The 16,252-nt window shown below is 48.3% G+C and overlaps 1 protein-coding gene across 8 annotated transcripts in view; it reads right to left on the minus strand.

Annotated features, from left to right (window-relative positions):
* SYNJ1 (synaptojanin 1) overlaps nucleotides 1–16,252 on the minus strand; it is a 767,318-nt gene that overhangs the window by 350,619 nt on the left and 400,447 nt on the right. For all 8 annotated transcript variants that reach the window (XM_069204034.1, XM_069204040.1, XM_069204035.1 and 5 more), the window contains 2 exons: nucleotides 907–1,024; nucleotides 592–807 (listed from right to left, as the gene is read on the minus strand). In XM_069204034.1, the coding sequence (XP_069060135.1) occupies nucleotides 592–807; nucleotides 907–1,024 (334 nt within the window). The remainder of the gene's footprint in view (nucleotides 1–591; nucleotides 808–906; nucleotides 1,025–16,252) is intronic.

Below are 16,252 nucleotides of genomic sequence, written 5' to 3' on the forward strand. Positions count from 1 at the left end.
CCTCTGGATACCAAGGTGGGGTTGCTTGGCCTCTCTGCACAGTGCACTTCATTTTTGTACACTAGTTAGAGAGCCAGTCTCCTACACTTTGCCTCTGACTAAAGAATAGATACCACCCTGTACTGTAAACAGATTTGGTCTGAAGTAGTACATATGAACATTCACAATTTAAAGAGACTTGTAATGTTTCATTTTCTAATGTGCTTTACGTAAAAGAACAAAAATATTTTTCAAAACAGGCTGATAACTAGTGACATCTTTGTTTGCTGAATTAGTTCTAACCAAAATGAACTGGGATGTCAATAACCATGAGTTAATATTGTTTGGTTGGCTAACAGGTTTCAAGATGAGAACTGTATTTCACATATTTGCAACACGTGAGCTAGTTAGAAGATGAGAGTTTTTGCTTTTAAAAAGCCCCAAATTCCTCATTTTAAACCTACACATGCTACATTAATCAATTTGTATAAATATTCACAGCTGATAAATTTCAGGTAAAAACTCATTGGTTTATCTTTTGATTCTATGAAGCATGTGGGTTGATACTGAAAGAGTTCTGATACCAAGAAATCAAGAATATTAGAGAATTACCTTATAAGAATGACCTCTCCATAAGCTGAAAATCGTTGCAGAAGTTCATCAATTAAAGCATCATCAAAATAGTTATCTTCTGGATTGGAACTGTGGAGTGATACCATTATAGTTCCATCAGGTGGCCCATGTGTTCCAATCACTTCCTTGTAAATCTTCTGCCGCTCCTCTGATTCAACCTCAAATATATCTACATCAATAAGTGCAACAACCGGCCTTAAAAATAAACATGCAAATAAACATTAAAACATTGAATTGGCTTGTAACAAACAATTATTAAAAATATTCAGTATTGGACACAAGTTCATATTTAACCTATGATCAGATGTTTTCAGTTCTGCTCTTCCATAATGCAACAAAGTACCAGGGTTCCATGCGTATGGCAAATCACTTCCTTCTTGCAAACTAGCATTCAAAAGATCCATCTCTTCAGCTACAAGAAGAAAAACAAAATAAGGTATTTGTAAAATAAGGAAGCATATTTTGAAGAAGACATTGAAAACAGAATAAGAGTATAAAAAAAACACAATCCTTGAAATCCCATTTGCCTTGCGAGAATAAGGATAAATCCAGTATTTCTGTTGTTATTCTTTTGTAATTTCCATTCTAAAGGGGTGCAGCTTTTACCACAACGACTATCTATGAGTAACAGAACAAAGGAAATCTGTGATAGCGCAGGTACAGTGCAGCATAATCTTATCAACTGGCTACCTAACTTAAATGGGAAATGTTTACTTCCCAGTGAGCACCATACTCAGCCTGCAAACCATATCCATTATATCAAAAGAATGTAGCAAAGAGCACACAAATGATTATGGGTGAACACAAAGTTTTGATTTCATTTTATTAAATTTGTAAATTCTACACAGTAGTCATATGAAATATTTTTTTACAGGTTTGATTTTTTTTCTCCAAAAACAAATATTCATTTATTCTTCCAAGACCAAACAAGCAGGGCGGACTCAAGCACATAATTATCTTACTGAATGGTTTGAACTTAACAGCATTTACATATGTAACACCCAACTGAAAGGCCCAGGTAGAGACAGACTGGGACTAGTAGTTCCTAATACTGGGTCAGAAATGGAAAGAGATTAAAATCGTCAAAGAAGCTCCACTCTAGGTTTTAGTAATCAACTTCAAATCAACCTTGTTTAAAGTAAAGCTCAAATTAACAAACACAGAGTTAGAAGAGGCAGGACAGACAGGGTTGGTTTCACACCCAGTAGACCACCAGTTTTGCGAGTGGTAGAAAGTAACTACCACATAATCTATTCTATACCACATTTTTATCTTTGTACATTCTGACTGAGCTACTAGTGATTATTATTAGTGAAGATTTGTCCTTTGTACATACACACGGAAATTACTATTTCACTACAAAACTAGGGTTCTATCCTTTCTTTCTGATTAGTTTATGTGAAATAGTTGTATTTTAGTAATTACAAGCCTAATCCAATAAAGGATGAAAAGAGGGTACATCTGCCTTTAACTCTTTTTCCACATACAAGCCTACTAATTTAAAGTGGTAATTACTTCTAGAAATGTGATCCTACCAGAACTAGATTTAGCAAAAAGGGTTATATGAACTATAATTTGACAAAATCAGAGTCTAAAGCATTAGAGCCTTTGAAAAAAATGCCAGATGTGATGCAAAATGTGAAGGCAAATGAATGATCAAGAACTGTGTAAAAACAAAACATTGCACGTAACAGTACAGCATTTATAGGATCCTTAAACCGTGCAGTTTCAAAACATGCAATTGAGGACGACTGGCTATATGAAAAAAAAAGAGTATTTATTTCTCAACTAATCTGATTTCAGGATATAAGCATTTTACATTTTACTGAAGATTCATAAAAGCACTGAGAAACTATCAAGTAGATCTAATGTTGTAGGATGTCGTTCAATACTGCAACCCTTATCAAAATAAGTGGTCAGCTTTATAAAACTAATTGTTTCAATTAAGAGAGCTTAAGCCAGCAACAGTATGGCAGTAATGTATAAAACTGAAGGTCGCAAATTCAATAAAGATAAGGACTAGCTGGTCAGTATTTGTAGGAAGCTGGCTCTGTATATACTATCTCAAAGTGATAGATAGTGTGCACAGAGTCCAGGTGTTCCCCAAGAGGCTTGACAGAGGCAATAATAGATAATACTAATGCTCCATTTGTGGTAGTGGGGGTCGAGCAGTTAGACTTAGTAGAGTGTAGTGTTAAGCATTTGTTGTACACACACAGGCACACACTCAATGACTTAACTCCTGGCCAACAGGTTTTTATATAGAAAAATTATATTTTCTTAATTTATTTTAGAACCACAAGAGTCAAATTGCAGTAAAGTAAATTAAATGTAAGGTACTTTGCATAGGTATAGATATAACTAAATCAAAACAGTAATGTACAAAGTTTGGCATAAAATGGCAATAAGCTATTTTAAAAGTGGACCCAGTGCAAAATTCAACAGTTCCTAGGGGAGGTAAGTACAGGCTAGTTTTTGAGGTAAGTAAAGCTCTTACAAGTTAATTCTCCAGGGTATAGGCAGCCCACCGTTGGGGGTTCAAGTCAACCCCAAACAACCAGCACCAGCAACACAGTGCTGGTCAGGTGCAGAGGTCAAAGAGGGGCCTAAATAACATTGGCTCCTATGGAGACTAGAGGTGCTCCAGTTCCAGTCTGCTAGCAGGTAAGTACCTGCGTCCTCGGGAAGCAGACCAGGGGGTTTTTGTAGAGCAATGGGGGTTCCCAGGTAGGCACACAAAATACACCCTCAGTGGCACAGGGGCGGACAGGTGCAGTGTGCAAACTAGGCATCAGGTTTTGTATAGAAATCAATGGAGGGACCCGGGGGTCACTCAGATGATGCAGGCAGGGCACGGGGGGGCTTCTTGGGCCAGCCACTGACGTGGCAAGGATGAGGGCTGCCTGCTGGTCACTGCTGCACCGGTGGTTAGTTCTTCACAGGCCTGGGGGCTGCGGGTGCAGTGCTTCTCCCAAGTGTCTGGTTTCTTTGTTACCAGGCAGTTGTGGTTAGGGGGATCCTCTGGATTCCCTCTGCGGGCATCGTCGTTGGGGTGCAGAGAGGTCGGCTCAGGGTGGACACATCGTCAGAGTCGCCTAGGGGTCCTCTCTGCGGCCTTGGTTTCTCTGGACACGGGCCAGGGGCGTAGAGTGCAGAGTGATAGGGACTCACTCTTCCGGAGAGAGGTGTGAGTCCCTTTAAAGATGGTTTCTTCTTGTTGCTTTAGACAGGGGAGTTTCCTGGTACTTTGGAGTTGCAGAGCAGTCCTCTGAGTCGGCAGAGGTCACTGGGCCCACAGGATGCGTCGCTGTTGCAGGTTTTTTGACTCAGGAGACAGGAAGGTAGGGTTGGGGCCAAAGCAGTTGTCATCTTCCTTCTTCTCTGTGGGGTTTTCAGGTCAGCAGTCCTTCTTAAGCCAGGGCAGTTCATTATAGCGACTACTGGCATTTTGGATGATAACTAACGGCTAATATATTTTACATTTTAGAGTGACATTGGAATATTCTGTGTATAAACTGTGATGGAAATCTTTTTTGATTGGAGGACTTAACGAAGGTATTTTTTGTGTAATTACTTTCATTTGAAGAAAACAGGACTTTGATTGTAACATGAGTTATTTCACTGGGACTTGTTTGTTGTTGTTGTTTTAAATAATAGAGACAAACAAATAAAGACGAGTGGTGAGTAGATATTTACTAAGATATACGCAGCTAATGCGTTTGATGCGTTTGATTAATGCACCATTAATTGATGGGAAGATTGGCTATTTTTTATATACTTTTTATGGATGGCATGCAATACATAGGTGCAATTTAGACACAAAAGGGTTCTCACTTATTACTCGGAGGAGGATATTGGGTGATGTTTATCATGGTGTTATATCAATGCATGACGTTAGCAAAAAAAAAACCTTTCTAGGGTTATTTTGGTTGTTTTGAGGTGGGGGATGCCCCGTTGGTGTTTTGATTTTTCACATATCTTATACATCATTTTAGTTTAAGGTTGCTCTTTCTGATTTCACTAGATCCTGTTAATACCTTTCTCTTTGGGACCTTTGAAGACTTTTTTGTAATTTGAAGTTGGAGCATTTTGGTTTCATTAATTAATTTTTATTCAACCTGCCTATATAAATCTTTTAAGCCCTGAAGAAGTCGTTTGGGATATAAGAAAACATTGTCCCGAGACGAAACACGTGTTGGCTGGCTTGGTTGGCTTGAATCATGGCTTGATTATAATAACATGACGGACGAACTACAATGAATTGATTGTCATAAATTGGCTTGACCTGTGAAGAGCTATAATAATTCATGATGTTTGCACAATAATAAATGATGTGATTTGACAGATGAATTACAATGAATTGATTGTTTGACCTATGAAAAACTATAATAGCATATTTTACTTTCACAACAATAAATGCTTTGATTTTTGATAAACCAAAACTATATTTGAATGGGTTGTGTAGTTGAAAACTGAGACTGGATTCTTACAAATTTCATAAGAGGTACCGCACATTGCTGTGATTGATATTTAAATTATGTTAACAAACCACAACCATTGGTTATTGACAGTTTATCACATACTAAAACTCTACCACATAAGGTTCCTACTTTATCTCTGGATACAGTTTTTGGTGTCAGCCAAATGGGACTGTGATGGGTGCTGCCAGAGACCAGATGCCTTTCCCAAGTGGCCACCCCAACCCAGAAGTGACACATTGGTCACCACTGTTAGTTCTGGGTGCGGTAAGCTGAACGGTCTGACTTTGACCCAATCGAAGTCCAGTGGCCACCACTGCAGGTCTTTTGCAGTCTTCACTGTGTCCAGAATGGTTCCACTTAAGGTATCTGCCTTGGAGTCATGTGCGCTACAGCATGTTGACAGTGAACCCCAATGAGGTGAGGTGGATTGCCGTTGTTTGGAGGTGGTTGACAATTTCCTGGTGCACGCTAGTCTCCAATAACCAGCATCTCAGAAGACTGGAATTTGTGGTCTCCAAAGATGTGCTGCAGACACTGCCATCACTGTGAACAGCATGCTTCACTGTGAATTGCAGATAGCAGCTGTGGGCCTGCAGGAGAGGGATGTGGAAATATGCGTCCTGCAGGTCCAACTGTACCACCCTGTCTCCACAGTCTAGGGCACACAAGTCCTGGGCCCCAACGAGCATCTTGAAGGACAAGTTACTAACCTTTGGTAACATCCTATCTGCTAAAGACAATATCTAGTTGTAGATTCCTTATCTTAGAATTTCCCTCAGGCGTCAGTCTGATCCAGAGTTTTTCTTGAGCAGTACCGTTACTTGCCATGCCGGGTTTGACATTGCGGGTCCTATTTAGGCTCCACGCGGTGCGCTGATGTACGTTTCTTACACGACTTACTATGCCAGAAGCACAGAGCCGTGAGGAACACTGATAACTGTGTGAAAACTAAGGCCCTGAAAGGAGAGTGCCTGTCCCTAGAAATCTGTTTGCAGAGCAGGGAGGATAGGTCGGTCAGTAAGGATTCTGCAACTAGATATTCTCTCTACCAGATAAGGCGTTACTGAAGGTAAGCAACTTGTCCGACTGATAGAGACATCTACTTGCAGATACCTTACCTAAGAATAGCTACCCAAACAATATCATCCCCTGAGGTAGGTCTGCAAACTAAGATCATACTAGAAAGTCCTGCAGGACCGAACGGGCAAAGTGCCAGTCTCTATGGACCTGACTGTCCAGGCAGTAGTGTTTGGTTGATGCGTGCAGAGATGCTTACAGTGCCGGCTGACAGATGTCAAGGACTTGAACTCTGGTTGCTAATGCAGTGGTCACACCTGTAGCTCTGGTAGACTGAGCATGCAAACCCTCAGTAGGTTGCCTCTAGGCCAGAGAGTACCACATTTTAATGCAGAGTACGACCCATCTGGAGCACCACCGACCTTTCTGCGCCCCCACATACCTAACAAAGAGTTGATCATCCATCAGGAACTCTTTTGTATGAACATGGTAGAACGCCAACACTCTTTTTGGGTCCAAGGGAATCTCTCTTCATCTTTAGATGGATGTGGGAGTGGGTAAAAAGTAGGCAGGGTGATGGATTGGTCTACATGAAAGGTCGTGACCACTTTTGGCAAAAAGGAGGCTCTAGTGCAAAGCACTACTTTGTCAGGATAGATGGAAAGGTAGGGTGGCTTAGAAGCCAATGTCTGCAGCTCACTCACTGCGTGCACAGTAGTAAGAGCTACTAGGAAGGCTGTTTTCAAGGTGAGAAGCAGGAGAGCTCAATTGCGAAGTGGCTCAAATGGAGCACACATCAGGAATGCCAGAGCCAAATTCGAATCCCATTGGGTATAATGGATGGGGAAGAAGGAAACATATGAGTAAGGCCTTTGAGGAACCTATGTATAATAGGAGACTTAAAGAAGTTTGGTAAGGCAACCTCAACAACACAGAAATAGCAGATGAATACCCTTTGAGGGTGCCCATAGCAGAGCCCTGCTGGTCCGGAGAAAGAATAAACAATAGGACCTCAGTGAGAGGGGCAGAAAGGGGGTCAACAGACTTGTCAGTACACCATGCCACAAATTTCTTCCAGCGATAGGTGTGTACCGTTTTAGTGGAGGGGCACCGGTCTGCCAGGATTACCTTACAGACTTTGGCCGGAAGTTCAAAAGCTGTCAACTGTTGCCGCTCAATCTCCACACAGGAAGGCAGAGTCTGGACAGGTTCGGGTGGAGAACTCTCCCCTGCTGCTGCAACATAAGATCCTCCCGAAGGGACAGCCTGATCGGAGGATCGATGGCCATGCTTAGTAGCTTGGGACACCTGACTGGCCAGTCCAGAGCAACGAGGAATAAGTGTGCCCGGTCGTACTTGATCTTCTTGAGAACTCCGGCAGAAGTGACATGGGCGAAAAGGCGTACAGGAGGCATGAGATCCACTTGAGACAAAAAGCGTCTCCGAGCGATTGCTACATTGGAAACTCCAACATGCAATACTGCTGACATTTCGCGGTCTCTGGCGAGGCAAACAGGTCTAACCAAGGCTCTCCCTACTGCCAAAAGAGACCTTGCGCCACCTCCGGATGGAGACACCAATCGTGATTGACTGAGCATTTTCAACTGTGTTCGACTCTCTGACGTTCAGAGAGCCTACCAGATGGTGAACCACCAGGGAAATACCCTGTTGTTCTAGGGATGGTGGTGAGGAGGACCTGCCAGACCGCTGGCTCCCTGATCCACGAGGTCGGTGAATCCCACGTCTCCAGCCACACAGAAGATGGGCAACATGCGCAGCACGGTGGCTGGACGGGAATGGACACGGTTTGGTGCTTCTTCCATAGCCACAAAAGGGGAGAAAGGCAAACTAAGGGGGATGAGGGGCCGCCAATTCCTTGAAGCACACAAGGATTGAGTCAGCTGTTTCCCTGAAAAGACAGGTGCCATCGAAGAGCATTTACATAAGATTGGCTTGGATATCCCCAAAACAGCCAGATGTCCTCAACCAGACATGGCACCTCAGGGCCACTGTTGATGAAACCACTCTGCCCAGTGAGTTGGTCGTGCCCAGTCCCCATCAGATCGTGAACTTTGCTGCGTCTTTCCCACCAGCAACTGCTTGAGAAAGTACAGTCTGGGCCTCCTCCTGGAACTTTGGCATCTCTTGCACAACCATATCCCACAGCATGTGGGAATAACGGTCCAAAAGGCATGCAGTTCATTGCCCGCAATGCTGGGCTGGTGGAAGATAACATCTTCTGCCCAAGTGTGTCCAGCCTCTTGGATGACCTATCTGGGGGGTGCGGAAGGGAACGCGCCATGGGATGTAGAGACTTGGATAACCAAGCCCCCAAGGGATAAGAAACCTTTGATCGTCCAGAGCAGAGAGATGGCGGTGGATGATTGTCCTCTTCACAGGAGCCCCTGTGCTGGGTTTGGTTCAGGTACCCAGTATTACATCTGTAAGGGCTTCATTGAAGGGGAGCAGAGGTTCGAAGGATGAAGTTCCAGGTTGAAGCACCTCTGTCAGGGGGTTAGTCCTGACTGCCACCGATGGCAACTCAAGGTCCAGGACCTCAGCTGCTCTTTGCACCACCACAGAATATGACGTTCCCTTTTCCGAAGCCACGGGATTGGGAAAAGGCATACCAGCATCAGGGGAGGTATTCGGACCACTGACTTAACCGAAGTCTGTACCGCAATCTGTAGAGTCTTGGAGCTGGTATTCCAAAGCGTCCAGCGACCCCTCCTCTTCCTCACCATAACCTAACCCATAGGGAAAAAAAAAATCAGGATTCCGACATAGGAGGCCAGGCTCCTGCTGGAGTCAGCGTCGCACAATGCCGATCCGGTACCGTGTTGGAGTCAGCAATGAGAATGGGGACAGAGTCGCCCGTGAGCACGGGCGAAGCTGAGGGCATCGGCATTAAGACCAGTGTTGAGGAAGGTCGAGGTGGTACAACAGACGCTGCCCCGGGTCCAAGAATGGATCCCTGTGTGCTCCCAAAGGGGCCTCTTCCGACTCAACAGGGCCCAAAAGCGCTTCAGTGGGCTGCCAAAAATGAGGCACATGGTCTCATACAACTCTTTTAGGAGGGCAGGAGTTGCGCAGGCTCCCGAAAACTCAGGGAGGTACGGAGTCGGCCCAGAGACAAACTCAGCAGAGGGAGGCCTAGAGCTACGACGCTCCCTCAGCTCGTCGGCCGCTGGATGAAGGGAAGTAAAAAAACATTTAGGCCCTCATTACAACCCTGGTGGTAAATGCCACCTACCGCCGTGCTGAAGGCCGCCAACATACCGTGCCCGTGGCTGAGAATTCCGCCACTATACAGACACCCACAAAAGTCCGCCAGCCCAAATGTCAGTGATAAACTGGCGATAGAAAAACACACACTGTTACGCCAACAGGAATACGCCCACAGTATCAGGACCCATGAATCAAGGCGGCGGTCTTTTAAACGCAGTAAACCATTGGAGGTACACACCGCCGAGCTCAAAATACACACATATTTCCAAAACACCACCACATTGGACAATTCAAACTACACACACACCTGACACATGTACACACACCACACCCACACACTCACACCACTATAAAACACATCACACCCACATTACCCACAACCCTTTCAACAAAAAATAAGAATGCCAACACAGAGATACACAAGCCAGGAGCACACCTGACACATATACACACACCACACCCACACACTCACACCACTATAAAACACACCACACCCACATTACCCACAACCCTTTCAACGAAAAACAAGATTGCCAACACAGAGATACACAAGCCAGGAGCACACACTCAATCTGAGCCACAGAACACCATCACCCATACAACCATCCACGCACATCACAGCATACACCCCAACACATCACCCCACACATCCTCACGCATATCACTCACACATATCACTCACACCACATCCATGGCACCCCAAATACACCATCGGTTTCCAGAGTAGGAGCTAAGGGTCATGGTGGAGGAAATCATCCAGGTAGAGCCACAGCTATTCAGATCACAGGTGCAGCAGACGTCCATTGCTAGGAAGATGGAGCTATGGCGGAGAATCGTACAAGGTCAACGCCGTGGGACAGCACCCCAGAACAAGGGATGACATCAGGCAGCGGTGGAACGACCTACGGGGGAAGGTGTGTTCCGTGGTTGCAAGACACCAGGTAGCAGTACAGAGGACTGGCGGTAGACCCCCTGCCTCCTCCCCCACAACTAAAAACATGGGAGGAGCAAGTCTTGGCAATAATGCATCCTGAGGGCCTCGCAGGAGTAGTAGGAGGACTGGACTCTGGTCAGTCAAATCTTTACTACTTTATCCCTCCCACCCTACCTGCATGCCATCTCAAACTCCTACACCGACCCTCACACCCATCACTCCACCACCTCACACATACCCCACCATCACAACCCACCCATCCCAATACCAAGCCCTGCATGTAACACCAATGCATGGACTCCCAACACAGACCTGCATGGACAACCATCACCATAGCATGCCCAGTAGAGAGACTCACCCAGCCCACAAAATCACCACATACACAAGGCCAAGCTGACAGGGAAATCACAATCATACAGGGAAACACACCCATGCACAAGATGGCACACGCAGATACAATAACACTGCATTTGCATTCCCACAGGACCCATACTCAAAGTCACCGGAGAGGAGGGGCCAGCTACATCCAGTCCCCCCACCGAAGAGGCCCACAGTGACAACAGCAGCTCTGCATGCCTGAATCACGATGACCAACCTGGCCCATCTAGGACCTCTGGACAGTCGGTTCCCCTGCCACAGTCCCAACCCACCAAAGAGCCACCCCCCCTGAGGAAACACCAGCACAGCACCCACCCAGCGGGCCCATGCCACTGTCCCCAGAACATGTCAATCAGCAGTGTGTCCACCACTACAGGGACCCCAGGCAACCCCACAAACACAGGACGATCAGGGGGCTGGGTCAGTGGCAGTGAGTACACGGTTCAGGGGACAGAGACACAGGACAAAAGGGAAGCTGGGAGGACTGCTGTGCGACAGGGGGAGGACAGGCCCAGGGAACCCACTCTCCACGAGGCACTCTCCAACATCCTGGGAGCATACCACCATTCCCAGGAGACCATGGGCCAGATACTGGCCAAGTTGCAGGAGACCCAGCGCCTGCAGGAGGGATAGTATCTGGGTATCAGGGGTGACCTAAACAACATCTACACCATCCTGGTCACCATTGCAGGGGTGCTGGCTGACACAGGCAAGACCATGAGGGAGGCAGTGGCACAACAACGGGCGCCTGACACTAGCCAAACCAATGAACAGCCTTCCACCTCCGCAGGCGCTAGTGGACAGGAGGCCCCGCCACAGGAACAACAGGCCATCAGCATCCTACCCCCTGCAGAAGGAGAACCACCCCGCAAACGGTCCGTGCGATCCAGACAGAAGTCAGAGAACATTGCCAAGACCCCCGCTAGGAAATAAGATTCTCCTGATTGTCACCCTTCTGCCCCACTCTGTCATCCTGTCCACCTTGAATCGCCATTACTCCCCTTCCTATGCCTCACTGGACAACGCACCTGTGATACTAAGAGACTGGACTCTACCATAGACTTTCTCACCATCAGCCCAACCCATTGCACATCCCCCTCTACTTATGAGCACTTAAATAAACACCCTAATCTGGAGCCTGTCAAATGATTCACATATGTATTAGTACAACATTATCAAAGCATTGCAACTCAAATGTACAGTGTAATATATTTTGGAATGACCTTTGGTGGGCAGCATTACACGTAGCAGGAGCCAGAGTGGGGCACAGAGAACTGAAAATAGAGATGCCAAAGGGTACAGTGATACCATAGACATAGGGAAACAGGCTGCCATGTACAATGTCCAACAGAAAACTGAAATGTAGAGTGAACTTACAGTGTGTTACCTGTGTGTCACTGGAAGTACTGCTAAATTATATTGCTTCTGTTGTCAACACCTTCTTTCTCTGCCTCCTCTTCCTCACTGTCCACAGGCTCCACTGCTGCCACAAGACCATCTCCAGGCACATCCTCCTGCAGAACAGGCACCTGACGTCTCAAGGCCAGGTTGTGCAACATGCAACGATGAGTAGTACAGGAAGGCCCCTGTCAGATGAGGCACCGGAACCTGGCCTTTAGGAGGTCCTTTCTATAATCCTCCTTGTATGCCCATGTGCCTCATTGTAACTTTGTTCTGCCCTTGTTCTGGCATTCCTCACTGGGTCAGTAGCCATGAGAGGTTGGGGTAACCAGAGTCACCTGCAAATATCGAGGGATACCGGTTATTCACACACTCACCCTTAGGGACAACCCTATACCCAGACACCTACTCATATTGTGTGGGGATCTTGGGCTCCCCTATTAGCCACACCCGGTGCCTCTGGAGTTGGCCCATCACATGTGGGACGCTGATATTTCTCAAGATAAAGGCGTCATGCATAGAGCCAAGATATTTGGCATTCACATGGGAGATGTACTGGTCCGCCAAACACACCATCTGCACATTCATAGAGTGATAGCTTTTTCTATTCCTGAAAACTTGTCCATTTCTCCGGGGGGGTGGGGGAATGCCACAAATGCCTCATGTGTACCATCAGTGGAACCAATGATGTTGGGGATATGTCCCAAGGCATAAAAGTCAGCTTTCACTGTGGCCAAATCCTCCACCTGGGGGAACACGATGTAGCTGCGCATGTGTTTCTTCAGGGCTGAAAACACTCTGGTCAACACGTTGGAGAACATTAGCTGGGACATCCCTGATGCCATGGCCACTGTTGTTTGGAAGGAACCACTAGCCAGAAAATGGAGCACTGACAGGACCTGCACTAGAGGGGGGATACCTGTGGGTTGGCGGATAGCTGACATCAGGTCTGGCTCCAATTGGGCACACAGTTCTATGATTGTGGCATGATCAAGTCTGTAGGTTATGATAATGTGTCTGTCCTCCATTGTCGCTAGGTCCACCAGGGGTCTGTACACGAGAGGATGCCGCCATCTCATATTCAGCCTCAGCGGTTGAAGTCTATGGAAGAAAACGGTGAGCAGACGGTCATACTCCCACATCTATTGCACTAATGATGATTTGTTTACTTTAGAAACAAGATGTGAATCCGACAAACAATTGCTGTGCCAATGTCTGCTGTGACACAGTTAGGTGCCATGCCCTGTGCACCCCTGAAATGGTGGCTGCCTGACCTGTGAGGAGGGACAAGTGGAAATGAGGTAATTACGCTGGCGTTGTGTGCCGTCGCGGTAGGCGGTCGAAGACCGCCGCACAACTTTGCATTGGTTATCATCGGGCCCTTGGGTTCCAGGAGCCAATGGCGATGTACGCCGGTGGTGACGGTACGCACCACCACGGACATCACCGCCATTTTCCATCTGTTCACTCACTTGCTACCTGACCTTCAACAGGAGAGGACCTACACTGCAAGTGCTGCTGGGACCTGGGTCTGGAAGCGACAATGGCTCATGTGTCTGGGGAAAGGGACCCTGTCTTCACTGCGGAGGAGATGGAGAAACTGGTGGATGGGGTCCTACAAACAGGTGAGTACACTGTGAGCATGATGCGTGGGCCATGAATGTATGGAGAGACAGAAGCGTCCTGGCCAGGGTGCTGCATGTAAGGTGGTCAATGTATGTGTGTCAGGAATGGGAGGGATATGGTGGCCATTACTGACGGCCTGGACGATTGACTAATTCCCTTTTCTGTTGTCTTTTCCATGCAAGTCAGCGCCCACCAGAAAAAGGGTATTTGGCGTGCCATCGCCAAGGATGTGCAGACCCTGGGGGTCTTTGACAGGCAGAGCACCCACTGCCGCAAGAGGTGGGAGGACCTGCGCCGCTGGGCAAAGAAGACGGCGGAGGCCCAGCTGGGGCTGGCCTCCCAACGAGGAAGGGGTGCCCGTCGCACCATGACACCCCTGATGTTCCACATCCTGGCGGTGGCATATCCGGAGTTGGATGGGCACTTGAAGGCATCACAGCAGCCACAAGGGGGTGAGTACAGATTCTGAATCCTGACTTTGCGTCCATTAAGATGTACCTGGGTGGGGGATGTGGGCTATGGGTGCCCCTAGGCCAGGGCAAAAATGGCAGGGTAGGTCCCTTGTTGGGTAGGCTCTGAAGCACTCCTACCCCAATAGTGTTAGTGGGCATCTACTACTGGGCAGGGTCCTATGAGTTTCAGGTGTGCAGCTAATGGCGTTAGGCATTGTACCCCATGGGCTGGTGACTATCTTAGTAAATGTTTGGGCATGGCCTAGTGCATAGGGCTGCTCCCTGTGTGTTGTGTACGCCAACGGTAGTAGTGTTGCTGGCACTGACCAAGTGTATCCTCTGTCTTCCACCCCGTTTTTTTTTTGTCACCCTGTCCTTGTGTGCATTAGCATCATCTGGCAGAGGAGCAGAGGCACCGGCGACTGAGGGAGCTGCATCCCACATGGGCCTGGAGGTCTAATCCACTGACGCTGAGGGCACCAGTGGGACAGAGGGCGAGGGGAGCACCACGAAGGGGACAGGAGGGGAGTCCACAGACAGCGGCGACTCCTCCGATGGAAGCTCCCTGGTGGTGGTGGACACCTTTGTGCCGACCCAAACAACAGGTACAGCCGCCACCCCCTACCAGCACTGCCCTTCCCAACAGCCCCTCAGCGTGTTTCCCGTGCCCGCTCACCCAGGAGGGTGGGCATCTCCTTCGCCCTAGGCACCTCAGGCCCTGCCCCAGTCAGCCCTGCTTCCCTCAATGAGGAGGCTATTGACCTCCTGAGATCCCTCACTGTTGGGCAGTCAACCATTCTGAATGCCATCCAGGGTGTCAAGAGACATTTGCAACAAACAAATGCATATCTGGAGGGCATTCACTCTGGCATGGCGGCCCAACAGAGAGCATTTCAGGCTCCGGACTGATGGCAGCCATTGTTCCCGTCTCTAGCCTCCCCCCTCTAACTTCCTCTGCCCAGTCCCAATCCCCTCAACCCCAGCCTATCCCAAGCACACCTTCAGACCAGCATTCACCCAAATCAACACACAGAAGTGGCTCAGGCAAAAATAAGCACCACACATCATCCCACAGGCACTCACACAAGCACCATCCCCATGCAGACACACCAACATCCACTGCCTCCACTGTGTGCCCCTCCTCGTCCACCTCCCTCCCAGTAGCGTCTCCACTCACACCTGCATGCACTACATCCTCATCCACTACCTCCATCACCAGCACGCTCATCACTATTCACCCCTCAATGGCAGTCACCACCCCCACAACTATGCACACGTCTCCTGTGTCCTCTCCCAGTGTGTCTGTGACCCCTCCTCCCAAAGTACACAAACGCAAGCATCCACAAACCCAACAGCCATCCACCTCACAACAGCATCCAGCTCATGCACCTTCACCCAAACTCAGCAGACAGACACCTCCTACAAGCACTCCCTCTTCCTCCACTCCCAAACACCCTCCCTCTTCCCGCCCCAGTGTGTCTAAAAAGATTTTCCTAACAAACATTGACTTCTCCCCTACCCCCCCCATCCTTCCGCTCTGGCCAGGGTGTCCAGAACCCAGGCCAGCACCTCAGCCACCAAGTCGGCATCCGCTGTGGAACCAGCAACTCACAGAGGCTCAAAGGGGGCACCCATCAGCCCATCCAGTGTGCCACCAACCCCTCCAGAGGACCAAACCATTTTGCCACCTGCCAAGGTGAAGAAGGGGACAGCATGCAGCAAGGGCAAGGAGCACGACCCACCCAGCAAGGCCTCCTCCAAAACTCCAACTGCTAGAGCCAAGGTCACAACAGCATTTGCCAAGGTGAGGAAGGGGCAGAAATCCCAAGGCAAGGCACTTCAGCCATCGGAGGCTGCAGGTGAAGGCCTGGTGCCCACCAGCACAACCGCCAGCCCCGCCACCTGCACCGCGGGCAGCACCGCCAGCAGGCCCTCCGCAAGCACCGCCACCTGCACCGCTACTAGCACTGCCGCTAGCACCACTACTGTCAGCAGCAGCGTCCCCAGTGGGCAGCCGTCCGAGGCTGCAGGAGAAGGGCTGGAGCCTCCCTCCACCACTGGCAGCACCGGCACCTGCACCACAACCAGCACCGCCAGAAGCCCCGCCGCAAGCACAGCCACCT

This window comes from Pleurodeles waltl, chromosome 8, assembly GCF_031143425.1.
Source record: "Pleurodeles waltl isolate 20211129_DDA chromosome 8, aPleWal1.hap1.20221129, whole genome shotgun sequence".
In the NCBI taxonomy this organism is placed as follows: domain Eukaryota; kingdom Metazoa; phylum Chordata; class Amphibia; order Caudata; family Salamandridae; genus Pleurodeles; species Pleurodeles waltl.